This window comes from Panicum virgatum, chromosome 1K (assembly GCF_016808335.1).
Source record: "Panicum virgatum strain AP13 chromosome 1K, P.virgatum_v5, whole genome shotgun sequence".
In the NCBI taxonomy this organism is placed as follows: Eukaryota; Viridiplantae; Streptophyta; class Magnoliopsida; order Poales; family Poaceae; genus Panicum; species Panicum virgatum.
Window position 1 is genome coordinate 50809031 of NC_053136.1, and position 23448 is coordinate 50832478.

The 23448-nt window shown below is 49.7% G+C and overlaps 2 protein-coding genes across 4 annotated transcripts; both read right to left on the reverse strand.

Moving 5' to 3' along the window:
• Positions 1-2943: 2943 nt before the first annotated feature.
• Positions 2944-12481, reverse strand: LOC120641254. 3 transcript variants are annotated; one of them, XR_005662210.1, is made up of 13 exons: positions 11977-12481; positions 11738-11887; positions 11273-11403; positions 10690-10804; positions 10300-10592; positions 5959-6083; positions 4980-5023; positions 4698-4829; positions 4484-4561; positions 4100-4182; positions 3713-3835; positions 3457-3517; positions 2944-3364 (listed from the first exon to the last, which is right to left on the reverse strand). XR_005662210.1 is itself a non-coding variant. In XM_039917301.1 (12 exons), the coding sequence occupies exons 1-12, from the start codon at positions 12274-12276 to the stop codon at positions 3209-3211; spliced, it is 1668 nt and encodes a 555-aa protein (XP_039773235.1). In that variant the 5' UTR covers positions 12277-12423; the 3' UTR covers positions 2948-3208. The 3 variants fall into 3 exon arrangements, 1 of the variants encoding a protein (XP_039773235.1); XR_005662209.1 differs by having other exon boundaries at positions 3713-4182; positions 11977-12423; XM_039917301.1 differs by lacking the exon at positions 3713-3835 and having other exon boundaries at positions 2948-3364; positions 11977-12423.
• A 131-nt stretch (positions 12482-12612) lies between these two features.
• Positions 12613-14610, reverse strand: LOC120641270 (GDSL esterase/lipase At2g04570-like). Its single transcript, XM_039917319.1, has 3 exons — positions 13928-14610; positions 13692-13822; positions 12613-13541 (listed from the first exon to the last, which is right to left on the reverse strand). Exons 1-3 carry the CDS (start codon positions 14217-14219, stop codon positions 12819-12821), a joined length of 1146 nt encoding a protein of 381 aa, XP_039773253.1. The 5' UTR covers positions 14220-14610; the 3' UTR covers positions 12613-12818.
• Positions 14611-23448: the final 8838 nt, after the last annotated feature.

A 23448-nucleotide genomic window follows, 5' to 3' on the forward strand; every position in this document is an offset into this window, starting at 1 on the left:
GCTAGTATCCACGGTGCGCGCTGGACCACGGGGAGCTTTGGAAACATCCGTTCCGTTGGCCGGCGGGGTCCGTGATCCTGCGGCACCTGTCCTTGGATTTTTAGCGTGTAAATTAGTCAAAAGCAGCTGGGCTTTTCTCCCCCACTTCATGGTTGTCGCGCATAGGAAAAAGGAAAATGAAATGAAACCGAGTCGTCGGTGATTGTGAATTACTGAGATATGGAGCTGTCTAGGGTTCTAACAACCCTTGCCAGGCGACACGCTTAGGAGCAAAGCAATGCTCTGTCGGTCCAGGTGTTACGGCCTGAGGACTGACATGAGAGCCTGAGAGAGTAGGACGCTCCTGCCTCACTGCCTGCGGCCTGCCAGTATTTGCTTTGCTGCTTCGCCGGCCGTAGAATCCAAGGTTCAGCCAGCGATCCTATTCGGCAGCGCCTGGAGCGATTCCTTAAGCTCTGGATACATCGTAATCGTACTCGTGACAGCCTTCTCTGAACCGAAGCTGCTGAACTGAGGTGCGTGGCTCCATTAACCCATCATGTAATGCGGAACAAGAATGGTTAGGAGAGGGACGTACTGATGCTGGTCTCACTTTCGATCTTAGGTGAGCTAATGGGAGGTTACGGAGGTGAAGTCCTTGGCGCAGTAGGTAGGTTGGTGCGTGCTCCTCTCACCTAATATGCGTACCAAGGGAGATTAGGGGCGGCCTGTCGAAAGAAGAGTCAGTTTTGACGTCGTTTTGGTGATGCGGAAGATGAGCTAGCTAGTGACCTAGCGACACCAACCAGAAAGGCAAGGCACGAAAGTCTTGGTTTCTTCAGCCCTCCGGGAACTTTACTTGGCCTGTGTAGGACAAGCTCAATTAACTGCGTAGTATCCTAATGCTGAGTAAGCGTGCGACCTTTGCTTGCTAACAACTCAATGAGCTGACGAAGTACCAGCAGTACCTTTTTACACTTTACTAGTGGAGTACGTCAGTGTGTGAGAGACAGCTTAACTAAATTTTGTCGATCAAGTAATTTTACACCGTGAAAAAAGTAGTTATATGAGCTCTAATATTAGACAAGTGTCTGTATATTGCACTGGCGTCTGGGTTAAAATGATCGATTTTGATCGTATGGTTGTGTACTTGCACATGACTTCCAAATTTGCACCGTGAGTCAGAATACATAAACATTTAGAAAAACATACCGGTTTAAGATGAGCCTTTTGCAGGCAGGCAGACCTAGGTGACCATTCAACTAGGGCCAGACATGCTACCCTTTTTACTACACGGTACACGGTAGTAAATTCGAGTTCAATACGTTCAGGAATCAGGAACCCAGACGAGCAAGCACTTAATGTACGCGTGCGCTATTCCACCACGCCGTGACAAAAGGCGCGACGGGTTGATGCTTGATGGCTTTTGCCGTCGCAGCTCGTGACCCTCCCCTCCTTGATCTCGGGCGATCAATGACCCGAGCGCGTAGCTAGGACCCCCACAGGGGGAAAGCTATTCATCGCGCGCGCGGGTGGGAGCGGAGCTGTCGCAGAAGGCACTGTTGCTGCCGCCGGCGAGCTAGGAGAGGAGGTGGAGCGACTGCCGGTGATCTGGAGGAGTGGGGAGGGGGAGAGGGTTGGCCGGAGAGGGGTGGTTGGTGGGCGGAGCGGCCGCCGGCGAGGTCGCCGGCGGCCGGGGTGGTGGAGGGCGGCGGCGGAGTTTAGGGTTTCGGGTTACCTGGGTTCGAGGGGAGCTCCATGGTCGCCGGCGATAGAAGAGGAGGGGCCCCGGGCGGCGGAGGACGGGCGGCGGCGACGGTTCGGCCGGCGGAGGGCGAGGCGGCGCGGGAGCGCCGCCGGCCGGGCGGGGTAGGACCCCCGGTGGGCGGCGGCCGGCGGCGGGGGCGAGAAGAAGCCGGCGGCGCGGTGGCGACGAGCTTGGTTAGGGTTGGCGGCGGTGGAGGGCGGCGGCGGAGGCGCCGGGGGCGGCGCCGGAGCCGGGGGAGGCGGGGGCGGCGGGGGAGCGACGACGGAGGCGCTTCTGCGATGGGTCGTCCCCAAGTCGCAAAGCGCGACATATAGACGCCCCCCCCCAGCCCGGCCGGGCCCGGGCTCGCACCCACGACGCCACGCTACTCTGTAGTAGTACTAGTCTGTGCTGCCTGCGGCCAGAGCAGGACAACGGAGAAAGATCGCCGCGCGTCTGGAGCTCTGGAACGTCCGGCTCCGTGCGGCCGTGTTGCGAGCCTCGGCCGCGGGCCTTCCCCGGGCGGATGGGCCGTTTCTTTCGACGGCGCTGCACACTCCGCGGCGTGCCGGCGGCCCCGTCTTGGCCAGACGCGGGCATCATTGGGGACTTGGCACGCTAGTGTGCCGCCGCTCATCATGTGCCGGGCCGGGGACCGGGCGGTGGAGGCTAGCTGCGCGGACAGAGCCATCGCCGTCGCTGTTCGTAGCACGTAGCCGGACGTCGCCGTCGTCTTCGTCCGTTCCGGCCGGGCGGCCGGTGGCGTCGCCTCTGCAAGTGGGGCTGTACCACGCGCGCGCGATGTGTAACTCCTGATGTATTGCTACCGACGAGTAGAGGGCTGCTTGTATGGAGGAAAATTATACGGTTGGGTACTTGGGTTTTGGGCACCCAGGGAATGCAGGATCATTCCGAATGCATGTCGGTCACCTAATGTGGTGTTAAGTCAGTGGCCGGTAGGCGATAGCTTTCTGGTGATTAGTGTGGGACAGTGGGGGTGCTCCGTTGCTGTGTCCTCGCTCATGGCGCCGGACGGATCGTCAGATCCATGGAATATATTTTCTTTGTCTTTTGTGCACACAAGAACCACACACAATCCTTCCGTAGAATTCGAAATAATTTGGGAGCTGCGATTAGAATTTTTCTCCATGATTAGAATACAAAAGGAATGCCCAAAACAGCCACTTTTGTCTACACTGCTTGTGTCTCGGGCACCATTAATTTCTACAAAGTACTCATGTTAAAATATGGTTTTGGCACTTGGCACAATATACGTGTGTGCTGATAATCTATGTACATCAATATAGAAAGATAATGCAAGAAACATGTATCCTTCACTATAACCACTCTCCAAAGTTTCAGGCGTGCTGATATCAAACTTTGGATACCCATTTCCTAAGTATTAGCATTTCCGCAAGAAACAACTGTTTAGCAAAGCCTACATACATTTTCATTTCAACTCCATTTGGTATTATATATACCTCATGCTAACTTAAGGGCAGGGGACCCGGACCTGGGTGTCCATCTCGTTCTATCAGGCAAGGACTTTCGTCTCTGTTCAGCACAGGAAACATATTCATCGATCGGAGGAAGACTCGGCTCCCCCTTGTCATCTTTTGGAACTTGCCCCCTTATTAACTATAAAATAATATAACAAATGACAAGGTGGAACATTAATCATAAAAAGCATCACAAGGAAAAACGAAAATTCTGCAGACCAATTTACATACCTTTGACGCCCAGTGTCTTTCAGCTTGTTGGCAAACATCCCTGATATCTCTTCCCGACATCCTGCATTCAGTTCAGAACCAGTCACAAATGAATGACTGCAAACAGGGCAGCTGTCTCAAATTATTATTCAACAGTTTGAGTAGCAGTATGAATTCAGCAAATGATCCTTTGAATCAACCAAGTAGACAGGTAATGTTCCTTGGAATTACACGGATGTTGAAAGCGTAACATAAACTTGTAAAATCTGGTACTTACTCTTCAGTGGCCAATTAAAATTGGACCAATTCAGATTTAGTCAAGTGCTTGGCATACCGGGCAGCTATTTCCATACGAGTTTGCTGATCCGGTAAGCCAAAACAGATGATTGAATCAAAACGGCTGCAAATGTCAACCATAAAAAGAAACATTTCAGAGTAAAACAATATGTATTAGCAATATGATCACGACGATCAGAATGCTACAAGGCTATGCAGCTTAGTTGTTGTTGAACTATTGGCTCGTTAGTAGCCTATTAGACATTGATATAACAGGAAATAGGCAACAACAAAAAACACAAGGGAGCTTTTGCAAGAGAACAAGAACTGCCAAACTATCCGGGACTGCTTGCAATAAAAGAAAAGACGCATCAATAGAAAACTACACCTGATGAGAGCTGGATCAAGGTCCTCCTTTCTATTTGTTGCAGCAATAACTACCACCCTTCTATCTTGCTCAAATCCATCAATCTTCACAAAACAAACATATTTAGTATGGTAAAAAGATGTATTGTATGGTGACAAAGGGATGCTTGAATGGCTTCTAATGAGCCACAATGGATGATAATTTTTCGAAAAAATGACAATGGCTTTCAGGCGGATGTCAACAGACACAAGTGACTTGTGGAGGTAAGGTAACTGACAAAGTCCAACAGAAAAATAAAGTTCTTTTTTATTTCTTCTTGATCAATAATTGCACAAAATCTGCATATCAGGAGATAGTAATAGAAGCAATTTATGATCTCTAATGGAAAAGAAACAAGGACACTACCTGTCGCAGAATTACTGACAAGATTCTTCGTGTAGCTTCATGCATTTCGCTGTCTCGAGCACTAGCAAAAGAGTCCACCTATAACAAGGATATCCAAATTATGAAAAGAGGTAAGTTGAAACTTCAGAATAACAAGAAACTCACAGTATAATACCCAACAGAAGGAAACATGGCACTTGAGGTAGTTGTACGCTACAAAGAGGAAGACATATACCTCATCTAGGAATATAATACCTCCATCAGGAAGATTGTTTGCAAGTGAAAAAATAGATCCCAACAGGCGCTCGCTTTCACCATAATATTTTGACATAATAACTTCAAGTGGCACATATAGTAGTGGAACTCCCTAGCAAAAGAGACAAGCAAGCAACAAATTAGTTCTGTTAAAATCATATTAGGCATCAGCTATAAATTTATAGAAAAGAAATCAATGTTAACTGAATAAAATAGAAGCAGAAGTGCTTATTGAAAACAATCCAAAATATAAACTACTTACTGCTTGTTTGGCAATAACTCGAGCCGAAGATGTCTTGCCCGTCCCTAAAATGATGAGTGGTAACTGGTAAATGTGTGGACACAGAAGCCAGAGGGCAGAAGCAATCATGCCAGTGGAATGTAACAAAGAATATGTGGGTTTTCCAGCATCAGGTTTTGCATGCAAGGAACACTTGTGGTTTCTTCTTACAAAAATTCAGTGTAACAAACTTCATAAGCTTTATTGCGAAATAACTGCAATGAAATTCTCTTCTAACACAGCTCTCAGCATCATGAACAAGAGGACTGCAAGAACTTCTTTTTCTAGGCATAGTAAATCAAAGTCAGACATTGATGAAGATGGCGACATTGATGAAGATGTTAGGCATAGAATCTCAACTGGCTGGTTGAAATGTCATCAAGCTTCTGGCATCCTCTGTGACAGGAGGGTGCCACAAAAGCTAAAAGGCAAGTTCTATAGGACAGCGATTCGCTCGGCGATGTTATATGGTGCTGAATGTTGGCCCACAAAAAGGCGACATGTCCAGCAACTGAGTGTAGCAAAGATGCGGATGTTGCGGTGGTTTTGCGGGCACACAAGAAGGGATAGAGTCCGGAACGAAGTTATTCGGGAAAGGGTGGGGGTGGCACCAATTGAGGAGAAACTTACCCAACATCGGTTGAGATGGTTTGGACATATCCAACGGAGGCCTCCTGAGGCGCCGGTGTGTAGTGGGGTTCTAAAGCGTGTCGATAAGGTAAAGAGGGGTAGAGATAGACCTAAACTGACTTGGGATTAGTCGGTTAAGAGAGACCTTAAAGATTGGAATATCTCTGAAGAGGTAGCTTTGGATAGGAGCGCTTGGAGACTAGCTATCAGCGTGCCTGAACCGTGACCTTTGTGTCTTTTGGGTTTCATCTCTAGCCTACCCCAACTCGCTTGGGACAAAAGGCTATGTTGTTGTTGTTGTAGTAAATCAAAGTCAGACTCAGCAACTCACCAGGTGGGCCTTCAAACAAAACAGCTCGAGGACGATTTGTCTCAAATTTGCAGCGCGTACCTCGAGCAATGTCATCATACACTTCAGGACTCTGTAAAGCCAAAAGTATGGTATCCTCTATTTCCCTAAAAATGGAAGAAGAAAGATGTTGAAGCTTAAAGACCATGATTCTACAATGAAGTACACAATCATTTGTCTATTAAGTTATAAACATGATTCTACAATGAAGTACACAATCATATACAAATCATAAGAGAAGCTGGAATGTACTAAACTGGAACGTTAGAGGACTTAATGGAGATGGCAAATGTGAAGCTGTCAAGGCCAAAATTGAGGAAAGCACATGTTCTGTGTATTGCATACAAGAAACAAAAAAGGAAACTTTTGATCACTCTTTCATCAAGAAGCTAGCACCAAAAAGGTTCGATAAATTTGCATATGCACCATCTATTGGAGCATCAGGAGGAATATTAATGGGATGGAACAGTAGTATATTTAAGGGAGAAGTTATACACTGTCTCAATTATGCTGTAACAGTCAAGTTTACCTCAAAATATGACAACAGCTCCTGGAAACTCACTACAGTCTATGGCCCATGCCAAGGAGATGAGAGAATCAACTTTGTAAATTGGCTAAATGATTTATCCATAGCTGAGAATGAGAATTGGATGCTTATTGGGGATTTCAACTTCTACAGAGACTTAAGTGACAGAAACAAACCTGGGGGTAATATGAATGACATCTTCCTCTTCAATTCCATAATAAGCAACCTTGGCATACAAGAAATTCCTTTAAAGGGCAGAAAATACACATGGAGTAATATGCAAGAAGATCCACTTCTTGAGCAACTGGACTGGTGCTTTACCTCGGCTAATTGGATAAGTTCTTATCCTAGCACCCTCATGCACCCCCTTGCAAAGCCAATTTCTGACCATATACCATGTCAAGTACAAATTGGCACAGAAATCCCAAAAGCAAAGATTTTCAGATTTGAAAATTTTTGGATGGACATTCCAGGTTTCATAGATCTAGTTCAGAGTGTATGGAATTCTGAGGTTAGAGGTAGTAATGCTGCAACCAGAATTACTGCAAAATTCAAACTATTGAGAAGAGCCATTAAAAGATGGACCAAAGGGATGGCACAACTTTCAAACTTAATCAAAGAATGCAACTCTGTCCTACTGATCTTAGACAAACTAGAGGAACAAAGGCCCTTGTTTATTCAAGAGAGAAACTTCAGAATCATTCTAAGAAGGCATATCCTCACACTGCTCAAATATCAGAAGGAATATTGGAAAAAGAGATATACAGTGAGATGGACAAAGTTTGGGGATGAAAGTACAAAATTTTTTCATGCAGCAGCAACTGAGAGATACAGGCACAATACAATAACTAGTTTAGAGACTGAGGATGGAAGACAAATTACTGAACACTTTGAAAAAGCTGCACTGCTATTGGAGGCCTACAAAAAGAGAATGGGAATGACCACTAATCCTATTCTGCAAATTGATCTAGAGAACCTGATACACAGACACAACAATCTTGATCACTTATCTGAACCAGTTACAAGGGAGGAAATTGACAAAACAATAGCTCAAATGCCTACAAATAAATCTCCAGGACCGGATGGCTTCAATGGCCTTTTCTTCAAGAAGTGTTGGCACATAATTAAAGAGGACATATATGATCTTTGCAATGAATTCTTTGCTGGAAATCTTGATCTGAAGGCCATCAACAGCTCATTCATCACCCTAATTCCTAAATGTAATAATCCAAGCTCTGTCAATGATTTCAGACCCATCTCCCTCCTAAACTCAGTTTTGAAGCTATTGACCAAGATCATGTCTGATTGGCTACAAAGAGTTATTATTCCTCTAGTCCATCAAAATCAATATGGATTCATAAAAAATAGGACAATACAGGATTGTCTTGCCTGGTCATTTGAGTACATTCACCAATGCCAATACTCCAAATAAGAAATTATCATTCTTAAGCTGGATTTTGAGAAGGCTTTTGACACTATTGAGCACAGCACCATCTTGTGCATGCTGCATCACCTCGGTTTCACATCTACCTGGTGCAACTGGGTTAAAAGAATCTTGGACACAGGCACCTCGGCTATCCTCTTAAATGGAACTCCTGGGAAAGAATTTCAATGCAAAAGGGGGGTCAGGCAGGGAGATCCCTTATCACCTCTCCTATTTGTCATTGCTGCTGAATTGCTCCAATATATTGTGAACAAAGCTCACTCCCAAGGGATTTTCAGTCTTCCAATACCATGCTCAGCTTCCAATGACTTCCCTATTATTCAGTACGCGGATGATACTATCATGGTAATGAAAGCCTTGGAAAGAGAACTATTCTGCTTGAAAGGAATTCTTGAGGGTTTCTCACAATCAACTGGCCTCAGAGTAAATTACCAGAAATCTTGTTTGGTGCCTCTAAACCTCAGCCAAGAAAAAGCATCTAGTCTCGCTAGAGTTTTTGGTTGTCAACTTGGATCCCTTCCCTTCACTTATTTGGGTTTACCACTTGGAACCACAAAGCCCAGAATAAACGATTTCGCCCCCCTTATGAATCAAATGGAGAGAAGGCTAACTGCTACAGCCACATTCCTAGGACTTGCTGGCAAGGTTGAACTCACAAAATCAGTATTCTCAGCACTTCCTACATACACAATGTGCACCTTGAAGATCCCATTAGGAGCAGTAGAAAATATGGATAGAGCAAGAAGGGACTGCCTATGGAGAGGTACTAATGTAAATGATAGAAAGAAACCTCTGGTGGCATGGAAAAAGGTACATCGACCAAAGGCGAAGGGGGGACTTGGAGTCATAAACTTAAGAAGCCAAAATACAGCCTTGCTCTTAAAACATTTAGATAAATTCTACAATAAAAGGGACATTCCATGGGTCAAACTCATCTGGAGTACCTATTATGCAGATGGTACAATTCCTCATGCAGCCGGGGAGGTTGGTTCATTTTGGTGGAAAGATCTGTTGAAGCTATGTGACCAATTCAGAGGTGTGGCTACATGTACGGTGGGAGATGGAAAAAGTGTTCTTTTCTGGTTAGATGTTTGGAATAACAGGCTCCTAAAGGACTCACTTCCAAGGCTCTTTAGCTTTGCAAAAAACCAGAATATATCGGTGGCACAATTCCTACAAACCAACACTATAGAAGAGCAATTCTACACACCATTATCAATGGAAGCCTACCAAGAGTTTGAAAAACTTCAAAGCATCATCCAGGGAATACAAGTATCAGTAGATCGACAAGACACCTGGCACTACATATGGGGTTCCAACAAATATTCCTCCAAGCAGTTCTATAACTTTCAATTTAGAAACATCAAGCCACCAGACCCTTTTCTCTGGATATGGAAGTCCAAATGCAGCAACAAGTTGAGAGTCTTTTGTTGGCTTCTTTTAATGGACAGATTAAACACAAAGAACCTATTGAGAAGAAGGAGTTTTCATATCAATGGAGGAAATTATAGTTGTGTAATGTGTAATGAAAACATTGAAGAAACAGCATTTCACTTGTTCTTCAACTGCAACTTTGGTAGAGCTTGCTGGGGCAAGATTGGCATGCAATGGAATCAGAACCTTCCATTCTTCAGAATGATGAAGACAGCTCAAGAATTAAACAACAACAGTTTCTTCATGGAGATTTTTATTATAGCTTGCTGGAATATATGGAAACAGAGGAATGCTTTAATATTTGAGGGCATCAGGCCATCCATCAACTCATGGACCTTCCACTTCATTGAGGAGGCCAAGTTACAATCTCACAGATTAAAAGATAACGGTAGAGAGGACTTTCTAAATTGGGTCAATTCTGTACAGTAGCTACCATGTGTAGCATCTGAAGTTGTTTTTTTTTTAATGGGGATCATGCCATCCCCATGCTTTGTACAGCTTTTTACTTATTTTTATTATTTTTAATATACTACCACAGTGGGGGTCTCCCCTGCTGTACAGTTCAAAAAAAAAAGTACACAATCATTTATCTATTAAGTTATAACCATGATTCTACAATGAAGTACACAATCATTTATCTATTAAGTTATAAGGCTAATAGTATGTCCTAACTAGCTGCGGTTTAAAATCTTCAAAACTCAGCTATCAAAATGTGTCAAGAAAATGTTTACTTCTGCTTCTGTAAATACATATTTAACTGGATAATTTTTAAACTGTCCTGTTCTAAAAAATGTTCAGTTTTTTCCCTGCGGACCACACCTGATTTTGACTATCAGGAATTTGTCCGTTATTCTAAAGTTCATGGTACACTAAGCACCTGGTAAAGAAAAAGGGGAAATGGCAAGTTGGTTGCACATACCTTTTTTGAGGTTCATATCCCGCAAGGTTCTCCCAGATTACTATGCCATCCATTGGAACACTAGATGTTTCGTCAAATCCATAGACTCCAACTCCCATGGCCTCTAAATCGGATGCAATTTTCTCCATAGAGGGTATATGTTTAGATCTCTGACCACTTCCTTTTCTTGGTGTGTTTTTATTGCCCTTCCCTGATGACCCCTTAACGTCTTTCTCACCAGCTACTTTTAAAGCACTGATCAAAGCTTCAAGTTCTTTAAAACTAAAACTCCCACGCTTGATGAATTCAATTTCCTGAAAGATTGATCAGGTATGACATTAATTATGATATATTGAGAAAATGCAGGATAAACTCCTTTCCAAAGTCTTCAAAGGATTGAAAAATACTAACAGAATAATCCGAACCAATAAGTGGCTCAAATATTAAAACACAGAGACCATCTTCATCGAGATCTCCAGTGCTATTCTTCTTGGGAGGGTTCAATGTGATTTGTCGCGCAGCTGGACTGGAAAAGAAGCACTTGATTAAACACACAGTACACTGGTATAAATATGCAAGACCTTGCAAGGCATATATCTACAAAATGGACCAAATCACAAAGGCCATTTGCAGGCAAAAGATTGAATTGGAGACAAATAATGCAGTTCTCACAACTGTCCTATCCTACTAGCATGGCCAAACACTACTGAGGGGAAAGGAGAGGGAGAAAAGTGCGGGTATTAGGATTTTGATGGATGGGGAATTCAACAACAAAGAAGTATCGCAGCATGTAATAGAACCCTCTTCAGTTGGTCAATTAACAGTATGCCAGTATAAGCAAAAGGAAATCATGGCCTAGACATGACCTTTATCAGAAGCAAAAAAGAACACATATAGCATATATCTCCACAAACAGTTTGTTCTTGCCATGAATAGCAAAAGGTAATTGTATAATATATTGATGGGATAGAAAAACACGGCTTTATTTGCTAACCTGTCCCAAGCACGCACTAGCACCTCTGAGCCACCACCATGTTGTTCTGCCTCAAGTCCGATGTGGGTTACAAGATCAACAATGAGGTGTGATACATTGCAAGTAGATGGCATGTCGAATTTAACAACCACCTGTTCGGAAACAAACCAAATCAGAGAAACATAATCATGGTACTGAAAGTCATATTGCATGCCATATCTAGAAAACAATCTACTGCTGTGCTCTAATAGCAACCATGCATAATTTCATAGTTGTACTGACACTCATACTTAACTCAAATGAGCACACCTGTTTCAACATTTACCAATCACTCCAAGTCCTCCCAAATTTCTTCTTTCTACCAATAGGGGTTCCAGAAAATCATTATTTATGGTTTGCGGATAACTCAATTTCACGAAAATGGGACCCAAAATGCGATGATTTTTCAACACTGGCTAGACAAATCGGGAGAAGAACAAGAACAACCTTTTGGCCCTTCACTGCAACATCAAACTGCGGGTACGACCCGCGCTGCATCCCTCGGCTCTGGGCGAGCTCCATTATCCTCTTTCTCTCTTTGCGAGCCAAATCCTGCCCCTCGGTGGGATCAGTACCCACAGCCGCGCCGACTGAGCCCTGTAAACACAGGCGAAGCTCAAGCCATGCCAACATCATTCTCCGAATAACACAGAATTTCGAGTAGAAGAGAAGCCAAAGATCACAACCTGCTCATTGCCGTCGGCGTAGACTACCGGAAGCGTCGCGAGAGCGGCGGCCGCGCCGATAGCAAGATAGGCGGCGGAGGAGGACGATGCCGAAGCCCCACGCGCCGAAGCGAGGGGCGTGGCATTGAGAAGCCCTAGGCGGCGTGACCCTGGCGCAACGGACGGCGAGGCGGCAGCGTGAGGCTTCTGGAGAGGAGGGAGAGGTGCGGAGGACGATGAGGAAGCCGAAGCCGCCGATTCAGTGTGCAGCGGCCGGAGGAGGCGGAGCACCGGGAGGCGGCGGCGGAGGAGCATGGCCATGCCGGGCTCGCCGCCGGGGAAGAGCGGCTCGGCGTGGTCACGCGGTGTTGGGCTCCGAGACCGTGGGACACAGGGACAGGGTGGCTCCAGGTCGTCCGGAGGAAGCTGCCGGAGTATTCGCGGCGTGGGGTTCGTTTCGCAGTTGGGCTTTGCAGTTTGCCTTGCCCCCCGCCCACGAAAGAACAAAGCGTCATGTGGCGATACGTCTTCATGTGACGTTTACGTTTTGCTCGTAGACGTTGGTTTTCTAGGCTGGGCTCGAGAAGTTCTTTCTTGGGCCGTATTCTTTCAATGGGCCAGTTGAAATAAACAGAGGTGGGCAGATTCCGGCCCAAATGTTGCAACCTGCCGTTTATTCACGAGCGTATACGGCGAGAAATTTGCCTCGCTGAACTCAAATGTGTGTACCCTGCTCCCTCTACATTACATTTGTAATCTCTACTGATTTTTTTCTGTAAAGAATCAAAAGCTCTTAGTAGTGCTAGGCTGCTACGTAGCTAGTAGTCGTTACGATCACCATGGAAGGCTCAAGATTCTGAGCATTAAGAAGAGACGAGCTGCTTGAAGTTGATGGGGGCGGCGAACCCCATCCGCGGCGGCGCCGAGAAGATGGCCACGGCGCCCTTCCTGGACGTGGCCTGCGTGCCGTGCACCCCGTCCCAGAACAGGTACTCGTCGCGGTCGGAGCAGTAGGTGGCGTTGGGCGTGCACCCGGTCTGCGCGTTGAGCCGCCCCCCGCCGCAGCACGCGCTGGCCGCCTCCCGGAACCCGGCGGCGGCCGGGTGCGCCGTGAAGTAGGACACCACGTTGTACGAGCTGCCGACGGAGTAGCGCGCGCCGGGGAGCGCGCCGGAGGCGGTGAGGTTGGCCAGCAGCACCCGGAGCGCGTCGTTGAAGCCCCTGGCGAGCGCGTTGGCGCCGTCGACGCACCGGGCCGCGCCGTCCGGGGCGGTGACCCGCACCGAGGGGACGCACCCGAGCGGCGGCACGTCGACGATCCCGAACCGCCGCGCCCCGAGGCCGTGGAGCGCCCGCAGGTGCCGCGTGTAGTTGGACAGCAGGTCCGCGTACAAGGACGGCACCTCGCTCGCCGACCGGTTCTGCTGCAGGAACGCGAACATGTCGTTGCCGCCGTCGCTGATGAGGAAGAGGGACTTGGACAGCAGCTCGTCGACGGACGGCGAGCCCTGGCCGCCGCTCGCCCCCATCTTGGACTTGGTGTCCGCGAAGTACTCGATTTGCTTCGTCAACGTGATGGTGTTCCCCTGGTCCCATTGACATACACGCGTGCAGGGGCAGTTAGAACACGGATCGAGATGAGCTAGTATGGCGACGGGCGACCCAATGATCAAGAATTGACTTTTTTTTTCTTTTCCTAAGACGTGTTCTGGCACGACCAAATCCGATGTACTCACGGTGGTGTCGAGGATGCCGGATCCCCCAGATGCGTAGTTGGCGCCACGGAGCCCTCTCAGGATTTGGCGGCTCGTTCGTGGCGTCAGGGACAGGTAAGCCGGTGGGCTCCTCTTGAAACCCAACAATTTCGCTGCATTTCAGTTTGCGCCCGTGCATTGTCAGTTTCACGCATGGTTATACAGAAGTACAGACAGAACAATTTCAGACAGTTGAATTCAAGATGACTTGCACTGACCGACGAAGTCGGCGACGTTGTAGCCATTGCTGAACCGTCCGGTGGGCCTGGAGTGCGGGAAGTCGATGCCGTAGGGGAGCTGCAGCGCGGCGTTCCCCGGCAGGTACTGGTTGTTCCCCACGTCCACCGTCGAGTCGCCGAACACGTACACCGCCGGCACCAGGTGCACCTCCTCTCCCCCGGCCGCGGCCGTCGCCGGCGAGGCAAGCAGGCCGCTGATGACGCAGACAAGAAGCACCACTGGGGCCATGATCAGAGACTTGTAATGACCGGCAATGCTCACCCTAATCATGGCGCCTGCAGTTAAATGAGTAGTATCTAGCTACTAATTATATGTATATTTCAGACAGATGGGATTTGCCGCAGTGCCTTTCAGCTAGCGAAGCTATATAACTGTGTTGGGGGATTTGGTGCTGCTACAACTGCAAGAAGATGAATTGCAGTACAAGGTAGTTGGTGAGCTGCAGGGAATATGTGCTTGGAATGGCTGCGAGGCAAGCTCCCTGTTGCTGCTGGAGCCAAGGCCATGCTCCCAGCCTTTTTATAGAGAGAAAGAGCACTGCCCAGGACATAGTCGCCTACGCATCCGTTATGGTCCTGCATATATGCCGTGACCAGCAAGCGATCGATCCGTTGAATAAAAGCTCTAGCGGCCAGAACCATGCATCATCTGATCTTCTGTTTTGCATCAACTGCTCTCTTCTCCTCTGAATTTCTGAGCTGACGAGAGAGTCGATCGCATCTTCTCACAAAGTTCCTCTTTTTTTTTCAATGGATGGATGGTGGATTTGAAAGCCACTTGGCCTCGTTGTTCCTTGTCAACCTCTCCCACTGCCATAGCGGCGATAGACAGATGTCGACCCATATAAACAAAACTGTGATTGTTTGTCCATGATCAAATGGGAGTATCTGCAGGGGCGTAGCCAGGAATTCATTTTTTCCATTGTTAGGGGGGCAACAGTGCTAATTTATCTAATAATTTGATGAAATTTAAAAATTTCATTGCAGAATTACAGATAACAAATCATAGAGGGGCAAGCCCCCCCCCCCCCCCCCCCGCTACGCCGCTGAGTATCTGCCTGATTGATCAGAAAATGGACCCAAAGTTGAATCAGTCACTGTTCAACGGTTTTGTATATGTACGTGCAGTGGCGAAATCAGGATTGAGTTGAACCCCGGGCCGAGTTTTAAATATAGTTGTGATAAAAACCAGACGTCGACAAACTCATAGTTCAAAAGATACACGAGAACATAATGGAAAGATAGAAAACATACAACAAGTGTCATCGCGAAGTAGTATATTTATTCTTCTTCAGCAATTTTTTGGATTTCTTCAGCAATTTTTTGGGCCAAACCCCGGGCCATGGCACGGGTGGCCCGGGGTGTACATCCGCACTGTGTACGTGTGTGTAACTGCCCTGTTATTCATGCATGAGTAATGTGACGTCTCCCTTGACTTTGATAATTTCTGATCCGGTCAGAATTCAGGATGCAAATAATCTCCCGTGCTCTTTAACTTATGCTTCAAATAAAGCAGCCTCACAATAAATAGACGGTGAATTATACATCCAAGCAATGCAAGCCACTGTACAGCAGCGAGCACTAGCTCAATATACAACTTGGCCTTGTTTGGTTAGGGGTGAAAAAAATTTCATGAAAACTTTTTATCTCTTTGACCACTAATTAGAGGTATTAAATGAAGTCTAATTACAAAACAACGTCCACAATTATAATACTGTAGCATGTGCTCTAGCTAATAAGACATTTGACCGCATGATCAGAGGATGATTAGAAGGCGGTTACTGTAGCATCACTGTAGCCAATCATGGTGAAACTTGGCTCATTAGATTCGTCTCGAAAAGTTACACTCATCCATGAAAAATTTTCGCAAATAAACTTCGTTTAGTACTCCATACATATATTCGTCTTTTTTGTAAAAGAAAATTCAATGTGCTAACCAAACATGGCCCTGAATTGCTCATTGCTCCATGTATATGTGAGTGTGGCTGCGGGGATCGTGTCGGATCATTGAGGGAGTACGTAGTGGGGTGCTCTGCACTCCAACCCGGTATGAGAAAAAGCAACCAAGTGGAGCGAGCAAAAAGGCTCTCGAATCCTGTAACGAGATAACCGATGGAACGCAATCAAAGCAAATGATAGCGCGAGCATGTAGAGGGCATAGAGTTGCTACTGGCCGTAGGACTGGAGGAGTCGAGGCAGCCCGACGCGAGAGGGAGAGGAACGAACGGCCTCCTGGCCCCGTGCCTTTTGGATGAGTGCCCGAGTGGGCGTCGATCGCGGGAGTCGTTGCTGCTCCTTGCCTTTTTCCCGTCGCGTTCAATCGGCGGGTGATGATGGGCCATTGGGTTGTTTGGCGCGGTGGCGCTTCTATCCCCGGGCAAAAGTTGGCCGGCCAGCCGCCCGGGCCGGCACGGTGGCATGACCTGGCCAGCACTGCCGGCCTCGCGCTTGTGCTGCTGCGCATGCGCGCGTCTTCCCTTGGCCAATCTCCCGTCGTCATGCGCGCGTGCGAGTAGCAAGCCGGGCGGACGAGGGCCGGCGCCGGGAGAAGCGTTTGGCCGTTGTTACAGTATGTTCCATCGAGCAGCGACACCGAACGCTGCTGGTGGTGGAGCCATGGAGTTTTTTTTTTTGAGGGGTAGGATTGTAGGAAAACTTCACTGATCAATCATAGAGTACTGGGTACATCCGGCGGACAAATAAGCCAAACACATCGGTCAAAAGAATCTAAAATGGCACTCCTGGTGAATGCTTCTCACTGCATTAGCACAATCCATCTTCCGTTCGATGAGCGGCGCGTGTCGGCCCGAACGCGCCCCCGTGCAAGGCTGCAACCTGCAAGCAGGCTGCTGAATTGCTGATCCAATATGCTCTCTCTCGCAGCGTGCGAGCGACTTGCTGATCCTGAAGGTCCGGGTGGCGAGTGACCGCTGACATCTTTCGGCCCATCAGGCTCACACGGCGGGAACGGGCGCCGCTGGGGTCACCGTGTGACCCCCAGCTAACAGGTCACACTAGCCTCATCCGTACCAAATTTTATATTTTGCGTCTAAATTAATTCAACAAATCAGCCTATATGTATAATTTAGTCAAATTTATTTCGGAACAATTTTTTTTCTAAAACTATAAATACAAAAATAATTATTCCAGAGCAAAAAATAGTTATTGGGTCTTGTGTCATAGTTTGACTGTCAGTCACCTAAGCGACTACTAATATTTATGATGGGAACTAGCTTTTTTTTTGAGATAATCGGGTTGTATTTAATTAATATAGGTAAACCAGTACATTGCCAATCTTACAAAGACACCCTTGAAGGAAAACAAAATTACACCCAAGTCCTTGTAAGAAACTCCTAGTGTTCCTCGTCGCCGGCAACTCCGTCCACCTGACAGAGCACCGCCTCAGGCAAGGGGGATTTTAACTTTATACCATTATAACGATCACCACCTCCTGAGATAGCATCTTTGTTTTTGCAATTACAGAATCAGCACGGGAGAGAGAAAATCTTTACATTTTTACCACTATTGCTCGCGTAGCACGCCAGGTCGTCGCTCCAGCGTGGATCCAAGTCAGCACCAGAGGGAAAATGACCGTCGATACCCCTGCCTCCCTCTTTCTTCTCCACTCGGGCTTGGAACCACGCGGCCTGCAGCAGGGAAGACGAAGAGGAAGAGAAGCCAGAGAGCACTCCATGGTGGACGCAGCCACGCTGCCCGCTGCATCCACGAGCACTGCCGCGTCGCCGATGTCCTCCGTCTCCTCCCACATCTCGCCGCACTCGTCCAGCACGCGCACCACGAACCCCTCCCCGCCTGCCGCTGCCACGGGGCGTCAGCTCGCCGCGGGGGACTCCACCAGGAAGCTGCGCTCCACGTACGCGCTCGGTCGCCGCGTCACGGAGGGGATGATCTCGGGGGACGCCGACCCCAGCCCGTGGAGCTCCGACACGGTGGCCGCCGCCGTAGCTTGCCGTCCTCGACGAGGTGCTCCCGGTGCCACCCTACCTTGCCAAGCGCGGCCGCTTCTCGCCGTGCTCGGGCGCCGTGGCGGCGCAGCGGCCGCCGTGCCTGGCCTTCGACCTGCTGGATGCCCTCCGCCGCGTCTTCCCGGACGCCGGCCCGGGCGAGCTCGAGGCCTGCTTCGCCGCGTCCGGCCGCGACGTGCACGCGACCGTGGAGGTGTGGCGCGCCCGGCGGCGCCAGGCGAGAGAGAGGGAGACGGCGGCGGCCCGGGTCGCAAGCGCCGCGGCGCGGGCCGACGGCGGCGGCATGGAGGAGTGCGCGGGCGTCCTGGTGGAGTAGATGTCCCCGGCGTCCGACGTCGCGGACGCCAGGGGCCGCGCGGCGCTGATCCTGAAGCTGATCGAGGGCGCCATCGCCAACCGCGCGGCGCCGACGGCGGAGGCGCGAGCGGCGGCGCTGATGGAGGAGAACATAATGCTCAAGGCGCGGGCGGAGGAGCTGGAGCAGCATGTTGCTGGCTGAACTACTACGTGGCGCGGCTCGGCGAGATGGCCTCGTGGATCGCCGGCGGGGCCCACGCCGACGCACCGCGTGGCTGCCTACTTTGCCGAGTCGCCGTGGATCTTGAACCGGGCGAACGCAGCGTCGTCGGCGCCGGTGCTGGCCGGGCAGCAGGGCACAAGGTCCGCCGCGGAGGAGCACGGCTTGTGCGCTAGGACGCGCAGGGTGGAGAAGAAAGAGGGAGGTAGGGGTATCGACGGTCATTTTTTGTCTTGTGCTGACTCGGATCCACGCTGGAGCTACCTGGCGTGCCACACGAGCAAGTGGGGTAAAAATGTAAAGATTTTCTATCTCCCGCGCTGATTCTGTAATTGTAAAAGCAAAGATGCTATTTCAGGAGGTTGCGATCGTTATAATGGTATAAAGTTAAAATCCCCTCAGGCAAGTGATCACGCCTAGCTTTTGGCTGGGAGCCGATACCCTTGTCGACGAAGAAGCTTTCAACGCTTCATTGATTTTTCCAGCTGCCACGGTTGGCATGTTGAACTCATCAACAAACCCTTGATTCGTTGAACGCATAGGCAATCCGCCGAGGCACCAGGCATCTGTCGCCTCCAGCGTCGTAAACAACTCCGAGTCCCAAGACAACGGAGGAACCAGGAACCCTAGGCAGAGGAGGAGAAAAATCCCCATCCCAAATCCGCTCAGGGTACTGAAGCGTCCCCTCATAAGAGAAGACTTAAATGTGATATCAACATCAGTCCCAGGAGGCTGATGACATATTTATTACATCAGATGGTTCATCACCGTACAACTCTACGCGGTAATGGGCAGTGAAGCGCCACTATCGCGAGGATTACAACTAAAACCCACACAACTACATTGACTACGAAGAGGGGGTCATCAGAGTCTTGCGCCATGCGGAATCTCCTGCGGGTGACCCTAATCCACAGGCAAGGTTGTGTGCAGGACGGAACCTCTACTCAACGTCTTCGGGAACGCAGTCTGGATCTTCCTCTGTAAAAATTAAGAATGGGGTGAGTACAAATGTACTCAACAAGTCCAACCACACCCACGGAGGGGGAATAAACAGAATATAATGCACGGGGTAATTCAAGGATAAGGTTAAGGTTTACTTTTGCGGAAAGCTAGATTTTATGCAAGGGTTCATTTGAAAGAAAGCATTTCCAAAACCAGTTTTCTTGTTCCGAATAACACGAAGGGTTGATCCACACAGGATCCAAGTTTTAAGCTGCTACCGGACTCCTCATCCGCCGTAGCACACGGCACATCTGCCGGACACTTTTCCAAAACAACTCACGCCAACCCATCCCTTCCCAGAATAAACACTAGTTGCGTGACCACACCGTAACTCGCCCAGTACTGTGGGCACGGCTATTCGAATAGATTTTAACTCTGCAGTGGTGTGCAACTTTACCCACAAGTGGGGTACCACAACTCGATCACCGTAGTGTCGGTACAGATCCCAACAAAACCATTACCCACCTTAGCTAGACCTGACTAGCCATCACGGGATGTATCAAGGGGTCATTGACCTATCACAGAGGTTTTAACCGGGGCATAAGTCACACAGAGCTAATTCCTTCTCCTTGATCACCCGTTGCTCTCAGCTCTCCTGATGGCTATCAAACTAACTAGTGGGGTTTATGCTAAGCCGTTGCCCATACAACGGTCGAGTGGTTTGCACGATAGTGGAGTTAGGTGAGATGACACATCAACTCGGTCCTTAATTGTGACAAGATGGATATCTCCCTTCCTTGCTCAACCACACAGGTTAGAGCACACCATTCGGCAGTTCACACAGAAGTGCCATCCATCCCATCTAAACTCATCTTTCGAAAATTTCACATTTTTCGCTTCCCACACACTCACGCATTTTCCTTTTATAAAGCAAGTTGTATCGTGTTTAAGGTCCTAAGCGTTCTAGCAGCGATTAACGTCCAAACAATTTTCATTCAGACATTAATCTAGGTGGTCAAGAAATGGTTATAACAAATCAAGGGGTGGCTATCCAACCATGTTTTCAGCCGGAAAAATATATGCAGTTTCATAAAACAGGCCAATAGGTTGTGTTTATAAAAACTAGGACAAAATATGCATCAAAGGGCGAGATTGAACTTGCCGTCTTCAAATCCTTCCGGGGGTTCCTGATCGAAGTGCTGTCCTTCGGGCTCAGGGTTGCAGAACTGGTCCTCGTTCGCTTGCTCGCAATACTGCTCGTCGACGGGCTCTCCTTCGTTCACCCCATGATCTACGACGTATACAAACAAACACACAATCAAGAAAAAGAAATAAAAGTTTTATCGTTGAGCTCGAATCGGAAACAATTAAGATATGGAGGTAGGCGTAATATTTTAGGGTGGTTTCCTAATGGCATGGCCAAAACTATGTTATGAGAGGCGTGGTAAAGTTTCAGGTCGATCTGAGATTATTTGGCGCATGAAATAATAGGTTATATACAGGTTCAGGGGTCCAATAAGGAGTCAGGGACCTGTTTGTAATTATTTTTGAAAGTGGAGGGGCTCGATCGTAATTTCTAGAAACATCTGGGACATACTGAAAAGGTGTATGTGTTTATTTAAAATTAATTATATATGGTGGGAGGGTTTGTTTGCAAAAAGGGAAAACATGAAGGGTCTTTTTGAAAAAAAAAGAGTTATAAAGGATGGGGTTCTTTAGTAAATAGAGGAAGGTGGGGGGTTTTGGGCAAAAAGCCCTTCTCCTTCCTCTCCCCACACTGGAAAACAGGGGAGGGGGGCGGCGCGACGCCGGCGACGCCTGAGGCGGGCGGCCTGGGGCTCGACGACGCTTCGGGAGGAGGGGAAAAGAGAGAGGAGGAGGTGAGGGTTCAATTCCACTACCTAGCTCGAGCTGGGGCGGAGCAGGGAGGTGGGGCGACGGGAGCGGGCGGCGAGCGGCTCTGGCACCCGCGGCGGCGGCGTTGGGGAGCAGGGAGGTGCTGGGCTGGGCAGCTCTGCGGGTTGTGGTGGCATTTGCGGAGCTCGGAGGCGAGGCAGGGGTCTCTTTATAGCCGCGGGAAGGCGGTGGAGCGGCGCGGGGTAGGTGGCCGGCTAGCGAGCATCGCAGGGCGCCATTAATGGCGCTCCGGCCGCTTGCGACCGTCGTGGAGCCGCGCACGGGCGGCGAGGCGGGCGCAGGGGTGACGGGACGTGAGCGGCAGCAGTGGCGAGCACAGGGAGGTGGCGGCGGCGGCGTGCGGCGTGCGCGCGAGTGCGCGGGCCGAGTGCATGGCGGCGCTGTCGCTAGGCGACGGGCGGCGCGGCGAATGCACGTGGGCGCGGTGCTTGGCGTGCGTGGGCGGGGCCAGGAGCAGAGGCGAGCGGGACCGGGGCGGCCACGCGGTGCGCGTGCGCACCCGCGCGTCGAGGCGGCGAGGAGACCCGACGTGTGCTGCGGCGTCGGCGGCGTGTGGCGCGCGGCGAGCTACGCGGGGCCGGGCAGGAGGGCGCGAACGCGTGCGTGCGGGCGGCGCGGAGTGGCTAGCGCGTGCGCGCAACGGCGGCTTGCGCGGCGAGGCCAGAGGGCGGTAGCGGCGGTGCTCGCGTGCGTGTGTGTGCGCAGGCCACGCGTGGGGTCGGCCGGGGTGGGGCGCGCGTGCAGGAGCTGTGTGGCGGCGAGCTGAGCAGCGCGCGGGGGAGAGCGGCGGAGGGGGGAGGAAGGAGAGAGGGAGAGGGGAAAAGAAAAATGGAGAAAACAAAAGAAAATGGAAAAAGAAAAGAAAAAATGGTAAATGAGAAAAAAAGGGGGAGAGAGAGAGGGGGAGATTCGCGCCGGCGCTAATTGCGGCGACGACCGCGGGGCCGGTCGGCCACACTCAGCGGTCGCGTGCGCGCGCGGACGAGGCCACAGGGAAAGGGGTCGGGGGTTTGGAAATTTGACGTTTGGAACAGAGCAAGATTCCGGGAATTAGGGTTCAGGGTTTTATGGGGATTTTGAGCTCAATGATGAAAAGTTTTTGAAAAAAAATATTTTAGCGCGTGATTTAATTTTGATAGATTTTCGGGATGTCACAGGTACAGACAACGTACCTTCTCTTATTCACGTACGGAGCAACGTCGGAAGTCGCCACCGGAGGGGACCAAGCTGAAGCCGACGTCGTCCCCGTGGAAGGAGGGCACGGACATGAGATCCATATCGGCGACCTCATCGAAACGGAGAAATACAACCCTAACCAAACTAGACCTAATCTATTAGGAGGGGATATATACAACGGCCACCTATCTCGCGGCTCCTCCCCACCTCCAGCACTGCCGGAGCGGTAGCCGGATGCGAGGAAGAGCTGGCGAGATCGGCGCCGTAGCTCGAATCGCCTTCCTTTCGCCCTCTTGTACTGTAGCCAAGGGGAAAGGGAATGGGGTGCGATGGGAACTAGCTCTGTGTGCGTGAAGAATGTGACAAGAATTAGGCCCAAATGATCCTTTTCTCGGCCCATGGACTAAGCTTCCCTTCCTAGCCCACTACTTACCTAGATGATGCTTCGGCAGGAGCCCACGTAACCCGGGCCTCGAGAGGCGGCGGCAACCCAACGACGATCGCCATTTCCATTCCAACTTCCTTCCATTCCAACACGGCAATGAGCCTGTTCGGCTGATCTGATCAACAGTGCGGCTTGGCTTATTTCGGCTTATTTTCTCTCACATAATACTATTTATTCTACCAGCCGAGCACTATTCATTCTACCAGCGGAACAGCCTCAACACCAGTTTGTCAAAAAAAAAAGCAACACCGGTAACCGGTTGACGGTGTACGACGACCACGGAGGAAAACGTCCACGGCTCCACGCCGACGCCGCTTCCGGCGGCTCCACCGCGCGGCGGCGCCGGCAGCACGTGCCCTCGCTTCCGAATTGCTCGCGGCTTCGTGGAGTTCCAGTTCAGCTCCGGACTCCACGTCCCCACCCACTCGAACCGCCACAGGCGCTCTTCTCGTGCTCCCGAGAGGTACACATCCCGCAAAGACAAAACCCTAGCCGTACACATCCCGAGAGGTAGGCA